At 37.0% G+C, this 23,174-nt stretch overlaps 1 protein-coding gene across 1 annotated transcript in view; it reads left to right on the top strand.

Moving 5' to 3' along the window:
• Window positions 1-22,237, top strand: part of NUBPL (nucleotide binding protein like) — a 78,769-nt gene extending 56,532 nt beyond the window's left edge. Inside the window, exons 8-11 of the mRNA XM_038137812.1 lie at window positions 2,766-2,851; window positions 8,346-8,466; window positions 12,358-12,440; window positions 21,310-22,237. Of these exons, the coding sequence (XP_037993740.1) occupies window positions 2,766-2,851; window positions 8,346-8,466; window positions 12,358-12,440; window positions 21,310-21,372 (353 nt within the window). The 3' untranslated portion in view covers window positions 21,373-22,237. The remainder of the gene's footprint in view (window positions 1-2,765; window positions 2,852-8,345; window positions 8,467-12,357; window positions 12,441-21,309) is intronic.
• The last annotated feature ends 937 nt before the right edge of the window (window positions 22,238-23,174 follow it).

A 23,174-nucleotide genomic window follows, 5' to 3' on the forward strand; every position in this document is an offset into this window, starting at 1 on the left:
CACAGAATTTTTCGCATGTCTCAATGTGGGATGTGTTTAGTATTATAGTTTCTGCAGCTTCTCCGTTCAATTTGTCAGCCTCAGTTTGTCTCATTCAGACACTTTTGTAAACATTGCACGTATTGCTTCAAGAGACATACTGTGTGCATGAATTCCATCATATTTTGTTACTTTATTGATCAAAATAACTCTTGACTGCTTGATAATGCTGTTAACTGTGTAGAGTCAAGATAGCAAGGAAAGTGTAGGTTGCGTCCTTTCTTGCTTATCATTTGAATCATTTTCTGAATTAAACATATGCAAACTTATTCAGGGAGGGGAGCACTGTGAAAAGTCTCATTTGCCATATTTGGTTGCTAGTAAAGGAAATAACGCTGCAAATAATTTGAATTCTTGAACTTCAGGTTGGGTTTGTTGGACTAGCAGATATACCAAAGAAAGAGAGAAGATACTTGTTTTATAGGGTGTTGGTGTAAGTCAGTACAAGCTGGCTGTGAATAAATTTTGCCTGTGATTAGCTCAGAGTAAAAAGGAAAACAGGAGGGAAACAACTATTACTCCCTCAACAGCTTTTTGAGCATGTTGGCTTTCATTTTATGGAAGAAGCCATAGAAATTGTCCACAAGCGTAAGTTTAACTCATGTTCAGGAGCCAGAGGGTTTTTGTACAGACAGTTTGTGCTTGTGGCTGCCCAAACTGTGCCTTTGGGTCCTTTTGGAATTTTTGGATTTTTCCATTTGGTTGAGAATTTGTTAGTAAAAAATACTCTCTGTTAAGCTGCTTGTGGTTCCACTTTTGTTGTGCATAGTCTGTCCTTCATGCCATGCCAATTATTAAATTCTTAGAACAATTAATAATGAACCAGAAAATGTAGACTACATTCTTGTTGACTGCATATTAGGTTCTGTGTGGAGATCCAGGGAATGCTGAGCCTTCAGAGAAGAGTGTGAATACAAGTGTGTATGCACACAAGGCACATATTTCTTACTTTTGCTTGGAAAGAAAGCAGGAATGAGTGTTTTTTTCAAGTATTGAAAGTTTTGTTTTATAAATATGCAAAAATCTCAAGGACACTGAGTCTAAATTATTTACTTGTGGCCTGGCCTGTGCTTTTAGGGAAAGGTGCATTAATTTTGTGGAATTGACCCTACATTTCAGTGCTGCTTGTAAAGCAGCCCTGCGTTTGATGAAATGAGGAGCTAAGGTGATTTCTGTGTAACTGAAAAGCTTACCCATGATTCTTTGTGATGCCATTGGAGACAGGTTGGTTTGGGAATATCAGCAAATTATTTGGATGCCAGAGTTTGAGCAAACAGGGAAATTGCATTTGCTTGGTACATTACATGTGCCATTCAGTTTTTGGACTTGTGTATAATACTGTGTAAGGCAGAGACTGGCAGCTTTTCAGGAGTGAGGTGCCAGATTGTATTTTTCTTTCACAAATTAGAGGTTAAGGACGCTGGCTGAAAACATTCTAACACGCTGTCAGGCGGTGTTTGGAAACGGCTGGCTGTCAGCAGGCAGGATCCCACCCGGCAGCAGGAGGATGGTGTTAAGGGCAGGGCTCCCTGTCCCAGTGCTGCCAGAGCCAGGAGTGCTCTCAGAATGCCAGGGCTTCTGGTGCTCTGGTTCCTGCCAGCCGTGCCAGGGTTGCATGCCTCTGGAAATCTACCCACCTCTTCCTTTGCCATGTACACAGAGGACTGGGAGCTGCAGGCCCAGTAGGAAGCTGTCCCAAGCATCTAGAATTCTCTGTTGTAATTGCTGTTAGTGTGAAGTTTGACATAAATTTCTTGTGCGTGGTTGGCATAATGTGATTCTACAGAAATCTTCTAGTATTAGAGACTTCTGACGCTAGATGGTCAATGTGAAACCAAAGCTAATCTGTTGACCAGTAATGCTCCCTTGTACATTACATTTTTATAAAATAGGGACAAATGTGAACAGTTTTTTGTTGCAAGTTTTGAGGAAATAACATTTTAAACCCCTGAGCATTTGGAAAAAGATGCTCTTTGTGAAGTGATGTAGAATATTCTGATGCATGTGTTGGTTTTTCATGCTGTATTAATCAAGAAATAATCACAGTATGGGATAGTAACTTGTAGGCTTACTTTACTTTAGAATCTAACTTAGACAGGAGCTCTGACTATTTTGTATGCTTAATAACTCTCAGGAGTACTAATTATCAGGTAACCTGGAGCCGTGTCTGAACAGTGAGCAACACTTTATTCCAACCTAGTGCGAGTGTGCATCAGTTGGCCTCTTCCTTTGTAGTATCATTTATACAAATGCACTGGTGTCTAAGTGTGACATGGTTCAAGAAAGTGCAGCAGGTCTGGAAAACAGCAGTCTGATTACAAGCAGCTGCTTCCTGGTTTTAGAACAAGGCCTATTGTTAAATGAAAAACTTTCAAATATAATTATGGCATGGTATTGTCACTTTATAGGTATTCCCAGAGTACCACCTCTGCAATCTGTCAGCATGTGGATGGTTGTATTATACTAGATAATTTTTCTCATTTAGAAAGTATAAATGGTTTCTACATAGAAAAAGTTGTGATGAAAGTATCTAAAATATTTTTATCACTTCATATCATATCAGTTTTTTTGATCGTTGTATAATAAAGGAACCTGGCATAATTTCCTTCCTTAAAAGCGTATAACTGTGTGACTACTCTGAATTTAGTAGCATGTACTAAATATTTAAAATATTTAGCAGAATAACAATATACATTTTAATGGAATTTCATGTTTTGTTTTCCCAGGAGCTGTGATTGTCTCCACTCCACAAGACGTGGCTTTATTGGATGCACACAAAGGAGCTGAAATGTTTAGAAAAGTCCATGTACCTGTAAGTCTCTGCATGAAAAATACCAGTAGATTTTTCTTTTTCCAAAATGTAAAAAAAAATTCCATATGCAGCAAGAGGTGAACATTCAGGAATCACTTGAATTTAATAAATTCTTGTTAAAAAGCTTAGACTCCATCCTATATCTGTATCAGGAACTTGGTTAGACAGAAAGGGGAGAATTTTCTCAGGCTGAAGCCGTAATAATAAATTATTTGTTTTAAATCTGTTTGTTTAATCATGTGGAATGGATCAGATTGCTGAACAGAGTATCGTAGGAAGTAATACGTGCCTTTCAGTTATCCTGTGTGTCCTCATTACATGTCCTCTTCAGCACTGTCTCTGTTGGGGCTTCAAATTTCGTGAAATGTAGAAAAAATCATTTATTGCTATTTTTTAAGAAGCAAACTCAAATTTTTGTGGAAATATGCTTATATCTAGTTACTTTGCAATTTGAAGGTCTTTGTTGTGACAAGTAGAAGGCTGTCCAGTCATTGTTTTTCATGAGATTATAGCTTATATCTTAGCTTACTTGTTTGAGAAATGAGAAATTTAAGAATATCCACAATTAGGAGAAAATATGAAACAAGCTAGCATCCTTGACTTGATATTTTTTCTGGGTGCTACAAGTTGCTAAGTAACTGAATGTAGTACTCTAGAATATGTTTATGTAGAGATTAATTTTTAAATGGGCAGTTGATGAAAGAATATGATTTGAAATGCTTCCTTATCATAAGCTGTAAGGGAAAAAAGATGTTTTCTTGCTTACCTGTGTGAAGGTCACTTCTACTCTTTCTTAAGAAAGGAAGTTTTTTTCCTAACTAGTGTTTTCCTAATTTAAAAAAATGCAACAGAAAGTTGAAGTGATTGCTTTCCCTTTTTTAATTTACAGGATGGCTTAACAAAAGAAATACTTTGATGAATTCCTTATTACTAACTATTCTTTAAGCATATTTGCATCAAAATGAAAGCATTGTAACATTTATAATTTGCTGTCAGAAGGAAAACAAGAGGAATAACATACAGAACATTTTGTTTTGATTTTGTTTGGGTTTGCTGAAATGATGTAAAATGGTTTTCTTCAATTTAAATTGTGTTCAAGTTAGTGCTTCACTGGATTTCCCTTTTGTTTTAATGAGAAATTACCAAGATTTCTTTCTAAAACTGTTTGGTTCAATGTCCTTTGAAGAGAATGGCCTCCAAGAAGATCATACATTCTATGATGGGCTTGGGTCATACTGATTTGACTAGTGGAAGATAAGTTATTAAGTATGATCTGTTTTGGTTCGTTGGAATTATCAGATGTTGTCAAATCAAGTGAGAAGTCACAATAAAGCTGTTGCACCACATGTTGAGTTTGAATGCTCTTGAATCAGTTATCAGCCTTACCTTTTTCATTACCCTGCTTTATTTTATTCTACCCTGCTTCAATTTATTCTGCCCTGTATGTACATGTGTACAAATATGTCAGTTGCTTGAATTTTAGGCAGCTTCTGCCTATGTACTACATTTCTAAATGTCAACTAAATATGAGGATCTAAAGAAAGTGAAGTGATACAATTTTTCATGGACAACTTCAGACCTGATGTTTATGTCAAAGAGGTGGAATTTGCAGGTCTGTGCTAAAATTACATATCCTGATTACATAATAAACTGATTTTCACATTTCTAATCTCTAAAATCTTTCATTTTTCAGAAAGTGCTTGCAAAGAGCTGACTTTTCAAAGAAGCAGAGAGGCTATAGGTTACTGAACTCTGAGTATGCTTTCTTGAATTTAATGAACTGTGGTCTCTCCCATGTTCATACAGGCCTATATATTCCACCTTCCCCTCACACCCATTGTTATTGGTTATTGAAGACTGAGATGACACATGTAGTATTACCACAGTAAAGTCACAGTTATTAATGTTGTTTGTCCTTTATTGAAATTGAAGTAGAATGACTGAAGGAACTAATGAAAATCTGGCAAGGAGAGTCAGCATTAAAACCAGGTTTACAGGGCAAAATTAATATTTTCAGTCTTAGGACATAGTCACTAAAAGAGGAGTGACATCTCTTGTGCAATGGAGCACACCTACACTTACAGTGAAGAAGGAATTTGCAGTATTGCTAACTCCTATCACAAGTTTCAAGATTCTTGTCTCTTATGAGAGTTTGGCCAGCGTTTTCGTGTGGTCCTAAGGGTGACTCAAAGTGATTAATTTTGAGTATTTAGGAGAAAAACTATCTATTTCCTCCTGCTGATGCTGAGTTCAGTTCATTATTGTTTATCTCATCAATCATATCCCTGAAAGAAAAGACAGGGTTTTAGTTAAATCTGCAGTTTTTCTGGAAGTTTCCTTGAATTGGAAGGTTATGCCATGAATTTTGCAGGTTTCAGAAAACTGCTTAGATAAACTCAGCTATGTATTTCCTTCTGACTTGTACTAAAATGGCTTATTTGGCTATGTTCTTACTGGTATTTCTGAAGCATCAATGATTATGGCTTCATGTTGGGAGCAGATATTAGAGACAGAAATTGTTCATTATAGTATGAAAGGTAGGAAGATAGAAATATTGTGCATGTTGACTTGAAGCACTTCAATACAAAGTGACTGACACAGGAAGTTGGTGGCAGAGGAACTGTAACCCTGTCACTTCAGTCCCTATCAGCCTGCAGTCAGACCTCAGCACCATCCATCCTTAAGTACAGTGGATGACTGCAGTGGGTTTCTCAGGAATTGTCTCCCAGTGTAAATACAGAGAACTTTCATTTCATCACTGTATTTTCTTTAACTTAGGAGGTTGTATATTTGGATTTAGGCATGATTTACTGTGTAACCAAAAGGTTAGCTGAGCACAAGAAGTAAACATTCAGAAACTGTGTGCAGATAACTCCTAATGAAAGAGTTCTTCATTTCCTGTTATTTCTTGCCAGATGCCTCTTTGCCGTTTAAAATAACGATGAGACTAAATGGAGTGCAGCTTGGTGCTTCTGCCATAGGTTAGCTCCTGTATTGTGCTGCATACAAGTTTTCGTGTCATTCCTGAGCCGAGTTTGCCAAGCTCAACAAGAACTAGAATAGAATTCACCCACATTTACGAAATAGTTTGTGTAGACAGTAACAGCTGCTTTGAAGCTATTACAAGTCTATTATTTGAGCAGGAAAATGAGGGTTTTTACTGACTTCATTAGCCAGACCTATTACTTCGTAGATTTAAAAGCTCTGAAGGTCGTAAGGAGCTCCCTTCTGTAAATATATGTGCAGAAATATGAATGGTAAAAATACACTTAGCAATAAAGTTGTGTATTTGGAAATATTCTGTATTATACTTAGTATTTTTAAGTGCCATCTTCATGTTCCAGAAGAATCAGTTATATATTATTAAATATGTGCTATTTATTGGCTGACAAACAGGACCAACACAGAAAAATTTAAATTATTGTGTAATACTGAATTGTCATTTCCTTTTAGTAAGGTTTGTTTTAATGGAAACAAAAAAGGAGAGTGTATAAGGCCTCTAAAACTGGTCTAGCATTGGAGATACAGCTGTATGTCAGCATTTGCTTTTGTATTGGCTGAAGGACTTCTTAGTTATTAGGCTATTGAAATATGAAAAAAACCAGCTGTAATTATGCTTAACTATTCACAAAACAATAGTAGACTACTTTTCTTTGATGATAAATTTGCTGAATCATAAGTGTTGTATGAGTACTTCAAAGAGAACAGGAAGTTCAAACCCCAAGATACCTGAAAATGAAGTAATTAAAGTGTAAATTTCAAATGACTTCTTTTTTCTCCCCATGTACTTTCAAAAATGGCCTCCATATATCCTGCTGAAAATAATATTTTTCTTTAGTCGAAAATACACCTTTCAATGTTCTTCAGTTTACCAACAGAGTAAAAACTCCATGACTTGACTGTAGGGGAGAGTAGGATGAATGCCTGCTTAGAGGTCATCCATAGAAGGCTGTGGCTGTACAGGTCCCTTTTTAGTTTTCCTGCACCTTTTACCCTTCGATATGTAGTATTTCATGGCTCTACCAATGTAAGAACTAGATGATAAAATTACCTGTAATAATGTGTCAGTAGATAGAATCTTGTTCCACTTCTCTGACAGTCCCTGGGACAGAGTAGAAAAGGGTGAAGTCAGTTTGAGGTGTTAAATTGGAAGTAGGTAAATTTTTTAAAAACATATTATTTCTTAAAATGTTCCTTGCTTTAAACCATCTGAGAATTTTACATAAGTAAAGGAAAATGTAGCAAATATACTGTATGGTGGTGTAGAAAAAACAGGTGACCATCTTGTGATTAATTTCAGCTTATAACTAAGGAAACTTTTATGATGATATTGTAAATAACATACTTTTTAAATGTAAGTACAGTGCAAGAAGTTGTACATTTACTTTTTATTAAATATATTTGTTGGTTGCACTGAACAGTGCTGTCTCCTCCTAGGTATGCTTCATTAGCATAGTGGACATGTTTCTTCTCTAATAACTAGGGACCACCTTGTTCAACACAAAACTAGAAGGTTCAGGAAAATGTAGAAATACAAATGCTACAAAGTAAATAGCAACATGAGTGGTGTATTCTAAAACTAGCTATAGTATTTGTAATGTATCTATCTAATATATAAATCTGAAAGTGAAATGTTGTAACATTTCATCTCTTAAAGCTGATATTCTGTTCCTTAGCAGGTGAATAGAAACTTGTACCCTGTAGCATTTGAACACTTTTTCTGTCTCTTCTGGAAATTTTGATCTCCCTCAATGTAGAGTTTTGTTTACTATGTGAATAAAATGAGATTATTAGCATTAGTTTGCACTGTGAAGGAAGATTTTTTTTTTGTGTGTGAATGACTTGGCAAATTTTTATTTGACGTATTTTATAAGGGTGATATTGAAAACCTGGCATCAATGGAGGGGTACCCAGGATGTGTGTATTAGATTTTTATGCTATGGGTTTTGCCAATTAGTCTCACATAATTATTTCTATTGTTTGATCTTTAAAATGTGTTTCTGCTCTGCAGAAGAAAAACAAATCTGATTCTTTTTGAAAACATTTCCCTACAGGATAACTTATAAAAATACCTTAAAAGCACGTCTGATTGTGTAATTTCTTGTAATGCTATGTTTTTATTTTCTCTTTCCTGAAACTGCAAAGGACAAAACTGTAAAACACAGCATGAAAATTCTTCCAGTATTCAGAGTTTGAAAATGAAATACTGGCAGGGAGAGTTCTTGGCAAGTTAGGTTTGTGCAAGAAGTACTTTTTTCTTACAAATAAGGCTGGTAGTCTTCAAGAAGTATAAAAGTGAAGAAATTGAAATAATGCCAGATGATGGTGCCACTGAGATGACTAACAAGAGCTGATAATGATATTAATGAGTCTGATTCCTATTTTAAATAACTACTCTCTGTTGGTTCTTAGTGGATAATTTATTCTATATTATCAGAGATTAATATGGAAATACCAGTGCTTTGTTTGAGCAATCTTTCCTTTCCTTTGACAGGTTTTAGGACTGGTTCAAAATATGAGTGTTTTCCAATGTCCCAAATGTAAGCATGAGACACACATTTTTGGAACTGATGGCGTAAAAGATCTGGCAAAAACCCTTGGATTGGATATTTTGGGTAAGAATATGGGAATGGTTTTATTTTTGAAGAAAAATCTCATGGTGTGCATGAAGCATTAACTGATGAAACTGCATAATCCTAGATTACTTTGGATTCAGACTGTTTTCAGATGTAATGGAACTAATAAGCAGTATGCTCTGTTCCTTGTCAGTCTTGTAATGGTGATGTTGACTGCATATGAAAATTCTTGAATTGCATCTTAAATCTTTGTATTTACAAACAATTCAGAACATGAATTTTTTTGATATCAATGTCCTGTATTACCTGAAATTTATTATGTGCTTGACTATACAGCAATTTTTACAAATAACCAAGAATTCAATTTAGTCTTAGGTCAGACCTAAACTCTGTCTAGTAATACCAATAAATGTTATTTGTTTAGTTTAAATTATTTTTGTTTAAATATGGACTCAGTGGAGGCTTTATAGCAGCCTTCTGGTGTGTAAACGGGTGTGAAAGCTGGAGACTTTTTACAAAGGCAGGCAATGATAGGGCAATGGAGAATTACTTTAAACTGAAGGAGGGTAGATTTAGATTAGATATTAGGAAGAAATTCTTTACTGTGAGGGACTGGCACAGGTTGTCTAGTGTTAAGGGTGCTCCATTCTTGAGAATGTTCAATGGCAGATCGGATAGGGCTCTGAGATACCTGCTCTACTTGAAGGTGTCCCTGTCCACAGAAGGGGGCTTGGAACTAAATGATTTTTAAGGTCCCTTCCAACTTAAATCATTCTGTGATTAGCTATGATTAAGCTATCTGTCATGCCTGTGGGCTAAAATGTACACGGATCTTTAAAATATACATTACTGATTTAAAAAGGCATGGTTCTACCTGCGCTGTAAGTAAAGAATATAACACAGTGTAATTAAGTTGGTAAATGGGGTAATTGCATCTGCTAATGATGTGTTTCCATGTATTACTCTAATTATCTCAATGATTTTCCATAGCTAATTCATTAAAAAGAACCAGGAAGCTCACTTAGAAAGATCAACACAGAAACATCAAGGTCTGACATAGACTTGAGATAGCAAGGCAACACATAATTAGAGACATGCTTTTGGGCTATCTTTTAGTTTTCTGAATATGTAATGAGTTGTGATCAGAGCCCAAGGGGACTTCTGCAGCCCTGGGTTATGTGGATGGATGCAAATGCTCTGCAAGCAGTTGAATCAAACATGCATTTAGATACGCAGGCACAAATGATATACCATGGCATTGGTCCCATAGGTGGTTTTTGTTATTTCCTAAGAGTGCAGAACTGATTGTGATTGGATTTAATTAGGAGTGATGTGAGAGATGTACAGATTTAGCAGGGGATAGATGAGATGTACAAAACAAAGCAGAGTGAAGTTTAACTTTAAACTGTCAATGCAAAACCAGACTAAGATTAAGAATAATACCCCAAGGGCTAAATTTTGAATTACAGTACTTGATCTGATTAGTATGCTCCTCCTTCCAGGGATGACCATTACATAATAATACCATATGGCATTGTAAGAATTACTGCTTACGGATGTTATGGTAATCCATCCCAAATAGAAGTTTTATCTCAGTATTACTTGAATTCTGCCCAAAAACCTTAAGAACATATTTTTACATATATATCTGTGCATATATTTAAAAATTAGTAATTCTAAGTTTATTTTGTGTATTTTTTCCGACACCTGTGGCTGTTCTGTTTGTTTAGATAAGCGCCTAGTCCTTCTTGGAAGCCCAACAAGGTGTTTGTCACCCAGCAGCTGACAAATTCTGCAAACTAACAGTGTGCAGGATTGAAAAGTGTCGTCCTTCCACTTGCTCAGAGCTGGCTGTCATTAATATTACTGAATACCTTATTTTTGTTTATGACAGAAGACAATTAGCAGTTCCCAGCAGACTTTCAAGTGAAGTCTTGTTATTTCATATACTTCTGATTGTCTTGTATTTTTACTGTTCTCATATGGAATATGTGACGAGGTTTGTGAGACTTTGTGCTGCTGATTTTTCTCTCCCTGTCTCTGAAATTTTTTTTCTGAAGTTTGAGGGCTGTAACCATGACTGGAAAGCTGTGCCGCTGGTATACATTATACTGAGATCATAATTTCTGTGTGTTCCATCCTGACCTTTGCAATTCCTGACTTTTTAAACACTGCATGGTTCCTGACCATCAGCAATGACTGCCAGATTTTTAAAATTCTTTTATTTTTCTTCCTACAGTAAATTTAAATTATTCTTTCTTTGCAGTCAGCAGTAGTTGTTAATATCAGAAGAACTTACGATGTCAAGTTCCCATCACACTGGGTAATGAAGAATAGTGCAAAAGTTTTATCTTCCTCAAACCCTTACCACCCAAACAGCTATGCAGATGGTTTTGATATCTTCTGCTTAAATTACAAATTTTTGATTTTTAAAAATTATAATGCATTTTTCTTTATCTCCTGACTGCACTTCTGTTCTTACAAGTCCTGTATGCTCCTGTAGTACCTGCACATATTTATAAGTCTGAGGAGGAAAAGAGAGAGGCTGCTATTTTGTAATTATTGGAAATTGTTATTAAGAAGATATTGAAGATGTATTTTTTCAATAACAAAACATCCACAGGAAAAAAAGAGAAGATTAGTCTCTACGTAAAATAAGAATGTCAGGGAGATGTACAAATTACTGTTATTCAATGAAGAATGTTTATGGTTAGAAAACTTTCAGAGGACACCCTGAATTTTTAAAAAAATGAATACATGAACAGACTGTTATACCTCAATTTATTCATGACTGAAATAAGGAAAAAAAAAATTGAAGGAAATGGACTGTAATTATCCTAAATAATAATAAAGTTGTTCAGAGATCCAGCACACTAATCATGGAGCCACTGCTTTTGTGTTTACTATTTGTTTGTTTTTGTTTTGTTTTTCCTACTTGCTTTGGGTTTGGTTTTTTTTTATTTCTTAAACTTTGTCAATTTTCATACAGTTTTTTAACTGTTTATTTTTCTGAATAAATTGCATCTCAGTAATTTACAATGGCCTTGATTTGAGTTAAATCAATTGCTAAAATGTATGAATTAAACTTGCACAGTTTCTCATATGTCAGGATTGAACTGAGGTAGGCTGTTCTGTCTTTATCTATCCATGATGTAAAATGTAGCTGTGTCTTCCAGTAAAAGAAAGTTGGTCTTCAGTTCACTTCAAAATTATTTATGTAGCAGTAAACATAGGAATCTCCAAGTTTTTTGTAGTGGTGAAATCTGTGTTGCAGAAAGTATGTCTCAGAATAGAACAGGGCTGCTAATTGATTCTCCTTTAGAATGTTCCTTTCCTCTCTGGCAGTTCCCTGCTCATTATAAAAGCAGAATATAAAGAAGATTTCTGTTGGAAAGAAGAATGAACTGAATAGTTGTCCACCTTTTAATTGGATCCAAGGCCTAATAAGGACAATAACAAATGCTATTATTTGGAAATTAAGTATTCAAAGTAGTCTTTGAACAGTAATTAAAATCTTAAAACAGCACTGAAAAGAACTTACAGTGAGGAGATAGGCTGAAGGGTAAGTTGCATGATGAACAGTTGCCTAACACTCAGGCAATTTATTTCACATAAACAAAATAATTTGTATCTCAGCCTGTATTTTTCTGTGTCTGAGGCAAAAAGCCCTTCCTTCTCTAATAAATGACTAAAGCATGGTCCTTTCTATTCAATGAAAAATCCAAAATATGTGTGGCATTATTCATTGTGGATGTAAGGAAACTATATTGCAGCCAATTTTCATTTTAAGTACTAATTTTTGGAGCTAAAGCAATTCCAAGAGTATACTGAATAGCAGTTGAGTAACCTAAGTTGCTTAAGGTTATTTTGAGGAAACATTTAAGAAATACTAGGTCTTCACATATGTATGTCTTGGTATTTTTGATGCAGGAGACGTTCCACTGCACGTCAATATACGGGAGACGTGTGATTCAGGACAGCCTGTTGTGGTCTCTCAGCCCCAAAGTGATGCTGTAAGTTTGGTGCACTGCACTTAGAACAACAGAGAGCTCTCCTCTCAAAGTGGATGTAGAGTGCTGCTTCTTATTGCTGTTTGGAAAGAAATGGGTTTTTGAATGAAGTAAGGAAACAAAGTAAAAGAAGGTAGTACCAGTAAGTAACTCAGGCCCTTGATTTTGGAATGCTGGTCATCTGTTCTGCTTCTGTGGGTTTGGTTTTGTTTAATTAGGCTGAATCCTTCAGAATAGAGAAGATTTGATCCAGGTCCTGGCATGCGAAGAGGAGGAAGGTCAGTGTCAAGCCTCATGAGACCTTGCAGCTAATGTAGGTCCTCTGAAACTGTCAGCTAAGCCTTTGGTAGCTGAGCCTGGAAACTGTCAAATGGTCTTACTCAAAGATGTTTGGAACAAAACTTCATATTGTCAGTACCTGGGTTGTTTTCATCAGGAAGTGGAGCAATTTGCCCACAAGAGGAAACTGATTTGTTCAGTGTATTTACCATAATATTCTATTGTCAGTGGAAAATGCAAGTTGGTGAGGTGGTGGGATTCAAATAAGCAAATCTGTAAAGAACAGTAGTTGAACATGTAGAATTTCATTATTGCTGATAGAGTAAGTTTTCCCTGTCTGCTGTTTTCTTTCTCTGCTAGAGTTTGTTTGCCAGGCTCTGTAGGGCAGGGTGCTGTACACAGTATATGGCATAATGCAGCCTCACTCTTGAATGCTGCTTAAAGATAGATAGTGAAAAAATTATTAATACTGATAACAGATGGTAGAATCAATTCACAATAAGGTAGGCTGTACCTATGGAACATTTGAATATTAGTAGCTTTTTCAATATCATGATTGCTAGGCACGTGCTGAAATGGGGTTTTTTCCTTCCCAGTATTTAGAAGGAAAAAAAAAAAGGGGGAGGAGAACATTAACATTGTTAATCCAGTGTTATTAACATATTGAACGGGATTCTGGAAGAACAGTGGCAGTCTGAAAATTGTAATTTTGTTCTGAAAGAAAAGTGGCGTGTTGACTTCTAATTGAATACCATGTTTTTGCTAGGTTTGGGCAAGGCCCATGCTATGGAATAATGTAGTGATCTTGAGTCCAGGTCTATCTGAAAAGGAATCCCTGTTATCCATATAGCAGCTTCTCTCTGAGAAGTTTGATCAGCAATGTGAAGGTTTGAATGGATATATGGCTTTGGTCAAAGCTGAAGGAAAACAGCTGGGAAACTAAGGTGGAAGGCTCACAGTATCTGAAATCTGAAATAACCAAGAGTCTGTAGCCTGCTGGACTATTGAGCAAAGAATTCAGACATGTATGTATGGGACAGCATTCTGAAAATAAAAAGGCAAGAAATTCTGTTGTGTTGCCATCTGTTCCTCCTTGAACTATGTTTTTTATAACAAAAGGGTGGGTTATAATCACCATTTTTGGCAATTAAGTTAAATATGCAGAGGAATAAAGATTGACAAATATGTATGACTCTGGGGAAAACTCTTAATATCCTTCTCTGCCTTTGTGTCTGTGAGATAATAGTTCTCAGAGAATGTGCTTTTTACAAATGTCACTAATCTCTATAGAATGAGAGAATTTTCCTTCATCCCTGGTTTTCTTCTAATTTTGAAGATAGAAAAAATATCATTCTCTTACATTTTTAAAGAAAAAATAAATTCTTAGCACATAACTGATGGTGGGAGAGGGCATATAAGGTCAGATTGTAATCTTTAATACATGACAGTCATCATCGTATTTCTCAAATAAACTGAAATTATGGCTATTCATGCATTAACAACTTTTCTTCATAGAGAGCAATGTCTGCTGAATTTCTCTGCTCTTGTTGCTTAAATGTGCGATTTTCATACAAAATTCTATGCTGATTTTGTTAGAACACACTTACAAATCAAATACAGAATCATAGACCTGAAATAATACCTAGCAGGTTCAAACAGTAGGGAATAGGGATGGTGATTGACTTCTTAGAAACCCAGCATGTTGTCACACCTTTTGAGCTCTTTCAAGCCTAGAATAAAATGGTTTCTAAAATATGTCAGTTAATACCATTTTGCTTACACATCTGCCATGGGGTTCATCTTGCCTTGTGGACATATAAAAATATACCTCTGACTTTACAAAAGAATTTCAAAATGTCTAAGCAAACTTGTCTAAATTTATTATTTTAAAACTTAGATGTAGTTGGTGGAAAAAGGGTTTCCTTTTCACAAATGACAAGGAAATTACTAAGAACTAAAAAAGGAAATTACTTGTAGAATGGTACATGTGTGAACTTAAAAAGTTCTTCCTGAGGGAAGGCACAGAATACACAAGACTAATCTGCTTATGCAAAGTATTGACAATATAGCTAAAGGATAGGAAGATTTGATGACTGGAGTTCTCTTTTGGTGAAGCTTGAGGCAGTCCCCTGGGAGAAATAACAGTGCTGCTAAAATGATTTTGCTCTTGGTATAACATTGTCTGTGTTAGTGTTTCTGTCAGCTTAGTTATTTAAATTGTGGTGCTTTTTTGTGTTTTTTCCTTAATATTCTTCATTCATAAAACTTTGTGATGTAGGAATGGAAGATTGCTGTACTTGTATGGTCAGCCTAATGCAGCAGCTGGGAGTGACCCAAGATCCTCTACAAGAAGCTTATAATTTCTTTAATCAACAGTGAGGGCTTACTTTCTGGAGTGAGACACTTCTGGGGATTATTGAGTATTTTTCTCCTCCATCACGCTGTGGAAGTGGATTAGCTGGCCCAGGCTCCATTTTTTCACTCACTCAAACAGATGCAAGAGCAAAAGCTGGTAAACGAAAATCAGGAATGTTGCTAAAAAGGTAGAATTGGGGTAAAAAGGCAGGGGAAAAGGTAGAATAGGGAAAACTAAGGAGTAATCACTGAAACCAGGTGAAATTGATCATGCTTAGGTGTACTGGATCTTCCTATGGACCATGGGAAAGGAGCCAGCAGCAAAACAGGTGTTTGGAATGGGCATCCTGAAGCTTGCAGGTAAGAAGACTAGAGGCACAGCAAGAGATATAGAACATGATTAATTGCAGTGGAATTATTCTTCCATCAAAGGAGCTGCCTAAATGCCCAGTGAACTCTCCATCACACTGGGAGAAAGATAAATAGAAGTTCCTGAGAGCTCTTCCTTCTGTGAGCATAAAGCCCAGAGACTTATGGTGGTTATCTTGTGAGGAATTCCTGCTAGAAACTTTGGGTATATCACAGCCTGGATGGCACAGTGGATTTATCAATACCTTGGCAGAACAGACAGGCCATCTGTGATTGCTGAGCACCAAACTCCCACCTGTCACCTCCCACCTCAAACAAGTACAAAATACACTTGGTGTACCAGTATGTCCATTCACATTCTATTTATATACAGGTGAAGGATTTTGAGTCCAGTAAATTGCACACTGATTTATAAGGGAAGACAAAAAACCCTTTCAGGTGGAAAGCAGGGGCACAAGGCATCAGCAGTCTGATGGAACAGAGCAAAATAAGTCTGGTTAATAATCCCTTTTCAATTAAATCAGAACGTTACAAACCTTGCTGTGGTGTCATCCAAACAGACAAATCAAGTTTGTATTCAGAAACACTTTTTCTGTAGAATGCTTATGAAAGGGTGATACATAAGTAGGGTAGAAACATACAGCCTTTTAAAGATTGCAAGAAGTAGTTGGAGAAAAATTTAAGTACTGATCCCAAGAAAGTCACAGAATCCTGTTTTGTCGTTTGGTTGTCGTCAATAATTCCATTTAATGAGTGGTCAGTCCAGGGTGTGATATTTTTAAAAGAAAAGCAAACCCTAAGGAAGGCTGCATGGTATGATTTATAACATGCCTTTATCATCAAGGCTTCCTTTGAATCATCACAGTAGCATTTGGTACGTGTAGATTCAAATCCTTCATTCAGGGTGTAGACAGTACAATGCATCATCAGACCCTCATTTACGGTTCTGTCTGCTAGAGAAAATGCTGAGTGTGGGATAGTCTCTGTGAAGGATGTTACTATACTGCATTTGATTTGCACTGTTCTACTTAGCCATGTGTTTTTGGGCAGGATGTGTTTTTAGATGTGTGTAAGGGCACATTGGGTTAGCAGTATTACCCAGCTGGGGCTGCCCCTAAGAATGGTTTGGCTGTTAGAACTGCTGATACATAGGATTAATAGGAAGTTTCCCGTGAGCACTGAGGATTTTTCTTTGATATTTTAGTTTCATAAATCCAGCTTACTTATCCATTTCTTCAATTCCATGTTACAATGTATGGATTGACTTCTACTGTCTCAGTAAGTCTGCCTTTCTGACTTGAGACTTCATGGTAATTTGGCAAGAGTTGTGAGTACATGCAAAGAGAATCTTATGGTGGAGCTGCCCAGAGGAGGGATGGAGTGGGATAGTCTCTGGACCTCTTGTAGCAACCAAGAATTTCTCTGGGTCGCATGAAGCTTATATCTGAAGTAGACTCGTTTAAAGCTGCATTTGTCATCCATTTTTTTAGTGCCTTCTGAGCTGACCAGTGTAAAATAAGACATTGGAAGGCAGCAATGGTCATGCACTGAAGGCTGGAGTTGTGTCAAAGTAACAAGCAATTTCCATGGAAATTAAAGCTATTTAAAAATCTGATTGAACTGGAACGTGGTTGTGCAGAGATTGCTAAGAACCAAAGTTATCAATGGCAGGCTGGCTATGCTTATTTTCATGTAGATGGTAGCTAAGACTACTGTTTGTCTTTGTGATAGTCACTATTGATTAATTGCTCATTGTGGCCAGTTTCCTCCAGTACATAATAAATTGTAAGCCCTAACAGATCAGTTGAGCAGATTTAAATTCCTTTTCCTTCTTTACAGGTAAGCTAGCATCCGGAGCATTTGATATTCCAGTCAAAATTGCACAGATTCTCTTTTGGATTGCTGGGCTGGATAAAGCAGCTTAATAGTCTTGGAGTCTTGTAATCAGAAATAGACATTAGAAACCATGTCAGTACTGGGATTTGTATCCTGTGGTGTATAAGGCCTGTAAGCGAGTGATGGGATCTCTGTGTTTCTGAGTTGCTGGTCTGGAGTTGTTTGTATGCAGTGGTTTGGGTGAAGGAAAACGTGGTATCAGCTCCTACCTGCTTTTACTTTGTTGATTATAAATTGAGTTCTGTGTTTGTGTGGCAATTGCACCAGATACTGGCAGGCACTGTAGTGAGCTGTTGGCAGGCTAAGATCTGCTCTCCAGTGAAAGCAAACCAGCAGGTCAGGCCACACCAGCCCAATCCATGACAACAGGGCAGAGTCAGCCATGACCTGTACAGTCTGCAGTAATCTTAGCAATGATGCATACTTCTCTCATGGGTAAGATTTTTAGGGAGAATGAAATGCCATAACTGAAAGGCTAATATTTCCCTAGGATTACTGTAGGGCTTAATTAGATGAGCTAGTAAGGAGTCTTCCATTTTAAATCTACCCAACATGTATTAGGCCATGGTAATACAGATCCATTACAGAGTGATGAATCAGGATGTTCTGATTATTTATGCTAAGTAGGACTTTTCACTCCATTTCCTAGTGAACTGCTTTACAGGTTCTGTTTCCTACTCCACCATCTATGCTGTCAGCAGTCAATTCATTATCAGCTGTGCCCTTGAGGTCTTAAGAACTGTGCCCTTCTGGCACTGTGCCACTGTTTGAGAGGTGAGCAGTCTCTCACGTGGCTGTTACCCAGCTTTTTTTTTGACTCTGTGAGCATCACCTTCCACCTCTACCTCTGCCTGTCCTAGTGCTGCTCTCAGACCCTGTCTAGGCAGTGCTCATAATAAACAAGTCTGGCCTGGGTTTAGGGCATTCTGTCTTCCTGTGCGCTTCATCCTCGTGAAGTGGGAGGAATGATAACTGGTATGTTGTTGTTAAATATAAAGTTGTCTGTCAGCAAAAAAATGGTTTTCAGAAAATCTATAAACCATTCATTTAGAGCTTTCAAACATGAAGGGAGTGACTGACCTGAGAAGTTTGCTTTTATCCTATTAAAATGAAAAAGGTTATGGGTGATAAATAAGAACTCATTCTTTATTCTTTCTCTGCTGGTTTTCCACCTTGAAAGGAAATAGTAAAACCTGTTTGTTTTCATTTGCAACCCAACTTCTTTTGCTTAGTGATGATGGATTAAACAGCTGAACTGAGCTGTGCTCTCTGTCTGCAGATGGCACATTGAAAAGATCACGAGTCGGAAAAGCTATTCAATAGGGTTGTTTTTATGTAGTGCATATTCACAGTCGCCAAGATTCCATTTAGACCTTTCAGGTATGTTGATTGATGGTCAGGTCCTCACTCATGGCTAAGTGATTTGTTCAAAGACAGGAAGCCAAGGCTCAAAACGGTTGATTTTTGCCAAAGCCAGGTGACTGGTAGAGTTCTCTAAGGACGCATATGAGATACTGGTCTGTTCAACAGACAAAGTAGTGATCCAGGAAACAAAAAACCCAAAGGTCAGCAGGCAAGACACTAGACAGTGTCTAGTAATGCTGGAATGCTGGCTACAAAGAGCTGCATCAGGAGCCTCCTGTTGCAAAGTGGTGATCAGCTGCTTGGCAAATGAGGGTCAGTGTACATTGGGGAAGTGTTGCTCAGACAGTCATTAACAGCATTTTGTGGGAAAAGTATCTAAAATTTATTGGGCTCTTGATATAAGGTTACATTTATACAAGCACTTGAGTCTGCTTACGGTGAATTTATAGTTACGTGTACAATTTGGTCAACTCTGGAGCAGGCAAACAGCCTGGGCAGTCTTTAGAAGGTACTGTATGCAGGTTGTTAATTGGATCATTAAAACGCATGAATTCATCTGTGCAAAGGGGGAACTGCCTGTGGGACTGTTCCAGGTAGTTTGAAATTCCCACCTTGTGTGCTGCTACACCAATTAGTCAAATATTGAACTGCAAAGGCAGCTTGACTTCAGTCAGTCACTTCACTTGAAGTGGGTCCATTATCTTGTCTAGGCAAGTGGTTAGCTGGGGGGGAGCTGGACCACCCAGGACTTTAATAGCTGAGTGAGGTGAGTGTTGCACCCAGGCTGTTACCCAACTGCATTGCGACTGTAGCCATAGAAGTTTGAAATTCCTGATTGTGAATTAAGTTCTAAATAATTCTGCCATTTTTGCCACAAAGTCATGGACGTGAGAGAAAACAATTCTGTCTTGCTGTCTGCATTCCTTACAAACTCAGAAAATTTTATGGCTTTGGTTTTAAGGGGAGGTGAGCACTGAGACTATGAGGTGTAGAGGGTGAGAGTGCCAGAAAAGAAAATCCTACAAGCCAGGAGCAATCCCTAAAAAAGAGGAGACAGACATGAGCAGTGCATGGCCCTGCAAAAGGCTGACACCTTGTTCAGAGCAGTGACAGTGAGTGCTGGTGGCCCTAGTGTGACAGACAGACCTGTTCTTCCTGTCCCCCAAGCTCTGGCCTCTGGCATGTGTCAGTTTGTTTGCTGCTTTAAAGGCTCATCAGGGATACAAGGACTAATTCATGGTTAGAACCATCCTGCAGGAGACAGGAGAAATCAGTGTGGTAGGGATTATTGTGGAGATTTGTTCGAGGAAAGCAGGAAAGGTTGTCAATGTGGTCTGTATATGCAGACTTACTGGAGAAGATGGGGTAGGTTGGTCACTATCTTGCAGAAGAGCAAGCTCACTTAGGGGAGTTTGCCATGTACTTGACAGAGAATGTGATGCACCAGCTGGAATCTGAAGTATGACAAGTTCAAATTATAGAAAAGGTGTACATTTTAACAATGGAAGTAATCAACCTCTGGAACAGTGTGCAGTGTGTATATACATACACAGAAAAATGCTATTTTAATGAAACATTCTTATATAAAACTTCGAGATTTTTAAAAGATGTTCCCTTTCGACTACAAGTTGTTGAGCATCATACAGGAATAATTTGGTTTAATTTTGGGGTTAGTTCTGTGTTGGACTTTATACAGTTTTTTTATGTAAGTCCCTTGACATTAGATTTGTTAATAATTGATGGTGGACTGGTCATGGCCCTAGCTGTGTCATGGTTTTTAGAGATGTTAACTAAGTATGCTTACTTGGGTTGCTCTCCATAGTCCTGCAGTTCTGTGCTGTTGTGCCCTCCAGCTCAAGGTGTCTGACCAGATGCCACTGGCTAGTGTGGAAGAGAGCTTTAACTGTGTGGATTCCAGTGTTGCAGAACTAGTTCTTTCCAATACCTACCTCAGTCTTTTGGAAAGGTGTCTTTTTTTAAAAATACTTTAAATGTCTGAGTAGGAAATTCCATAGTTATCATCTAATCTGTAATACATTAATTGTTTCAAAATTTTTTGAATGCTGTTGTTTTCTCTTACTCTCTATCCCGTGCATCCTGGTTGTCAGGATGAGGGAAGTTTATAATTAATAGTACCTGTGGCACTAAATAGTCTGTGTCTTCCTCATCACTTCTCTTCCAGAAGACTATGGACTTTTCTTTCCTTTCATTCCTTTTCCCATTTCCCTTTTCCCATTTCCCTTTTCCCATTTCCCTTTTCCCATTTCCCATTTCCCTTTTCCCATTTCCCATTTCCCTTTTCCCATTTCCCTTTTCCCATTTCCCTTTTCCCATTTCCCTTTCCCTTTTCTTCCCTCTTCCCCTTTCCCCTTTCATCTCATGCTCAAATTGTTCAGTTAAATTTAAATTCCCCCACCAGTAGTTTTCTATAATGCTTATGCTTATTCTGTGTATTAATGCATTGTTTGTCCTGAACACTAAATTTAACCCATTTATTTAAACATCTTTGATTTTCTCTTTGTGTGTAAAAGAACAAATACCTAATTAATTGTGAAATATTCCTTTTTGTAGAAAATTGAGTGCTCAATGTATGTTTCTGTTTTTGCAGGCTAAAGCCTATCTAAAGATAGCAATGGAAATATTAAGAAGACTACCAGTACCTCCTGCTTGAAGCATTTACCACTGAAATTTAGCAAAAGAGTGATCTTTGATGCAGCCAGTGCAGAAGAGCCCTATTACCTGAATACATGGGGGCCATGTGTTAGTTCTAAGAACTTCTTTAGGAATTAATTTACCAGAGGTTCAATTATGATTGTGATAATTACTGTTTTTAACATCACTGTTTGGCCTTGTCCAAAAGGATTCAAGTATGCAAGATAGATGATAGACAATATTTAACTGCTGAATTGTAACATCATCAAGCAAGAAAGGATGAAGAACATTTTTTCTGTGTGCCCTACTTTAAAGTCAAGAATGAAAAACAGACTCTCCATGCAAGGAGAACGATGGTATGCCAAGACATAAATTTAATTTTTTTATGCAGGATTTTCAATATTCTAATTTCCTTCCGTTTTTGTTCAGATTTTTACATGGTTAGCTATCAAACTGACCTTAAGTTCTGCAAGATTTTAAGAAGCAAAATCAGTTCTGTAACTGCTGTACTTTTCTGTGTTCATCTTAAAAGATTTAAAAATTCCACATATACTCTGAAGAGTTCTTGTGATGCATGATGAACAAATTCATTCATTATCGGATAAAGTTCGATCGTGAGGCAATTCACAATTTAGTTGAGAATGGATTACGTGACCCTGAGGCTTATTTCTTGACTGTTTTACATTATAATGAACCCAGACAGAAGACAAGGTAACAGAGGTCTTCACTGAAAACCAGATGTTTTTCCTGAGCTCTGTTTGCCACAGAATGCAAATGATCAAGATAAATTAAATTTATGATTGCATATTCCTACTACAATGCAGCAACTTGGAATTTGAATATAAAGATGTATTTTTGAAGTAAAGAAATATTTGGTCTTCAAACTGCGTGGCCTTCTGGTTTATTTTTTCATTGCCTGTGATCTTTGTGTTGGTGTGTGGAAGTGAAAGATTATGCCTTCAGGGAATGAGTTTTCATTTACAGTTAGATCTTGGAGTTGACATTTAGGCTTTTCTGTCTACACAGTCAAGTATCGGTATCTTAAACGTACATCGTAACCCTACCAGAGAGTGAAGCTAACCATACTAGGGAGTTCTGCTATTGACCTCTGAGGGACCAAGTTTTTCCCTGTATTCCAAGCACTTAGTCAGGATTTTGGATGTAGTTTTTTCTTATTGAAGTGATACAACATAAAAAAATGGTGTACACTTACATTAAGAATATTTAAGTAATATTCTTACCCAGAGTTTAGATGAAAAATCTAGACATGAGTTGAATTTCAAGCTTGGTTTTCAAGGTGATTTTCTAAATATGTAAATTGTATAGTCAAAACCCGTTGATTTTTTGCATCAAGTCAATCTCTGAACCTCCTTCCCTGCACCCTCCCCCATGAAATCTCATATCAGTGGTCAACTTTTTCAGTAGCATATTATTGTGGTCTGTAGAATTGACAAAATACTCAGTTCCTTTCAGTTGTCTGATATATTTTACAAAAATTAAAGCTGGCGTAGTGTTCTGCCTTTTCCTACTTTATTGGTAACTTTTTTTTAATTTAAGTTTTGTCTCTACATATTTATTAGCTTTGCTTTACATAGCACAATTGTTGATATACATGTCTTTAAATAATCCTGTGGTGGGTTTGGCTAGTATAATCTTATATTTCAGTGGAACAACTGGGATTTCTGACTGTTTTTTAGCAAAAGACAGTGATATAATTAGAATGTTAGTATTTGTAATTCTTACTCTGTTAAAAAGTTTTTCAGTGTCTGACACCCAGTTCATGTTAAATGTGGGTGAACAATCAGTATACAGATAGGTGGT

Source organism: Motacilla alba, chromosome 5, assembly GCF_015832195.1.
Source record: "Motacilla alba alba isolate MOTALB_02 chromosome 5, Motacilla_alba_V1.0_pri, whole genome shotgun sequence".
NCBI classification, from domain to species: Eukaryota; Metazoa; Chordata; class Aves; order Passeriformes; family Motacillidae; genus Motacilla; species Motacilla alba.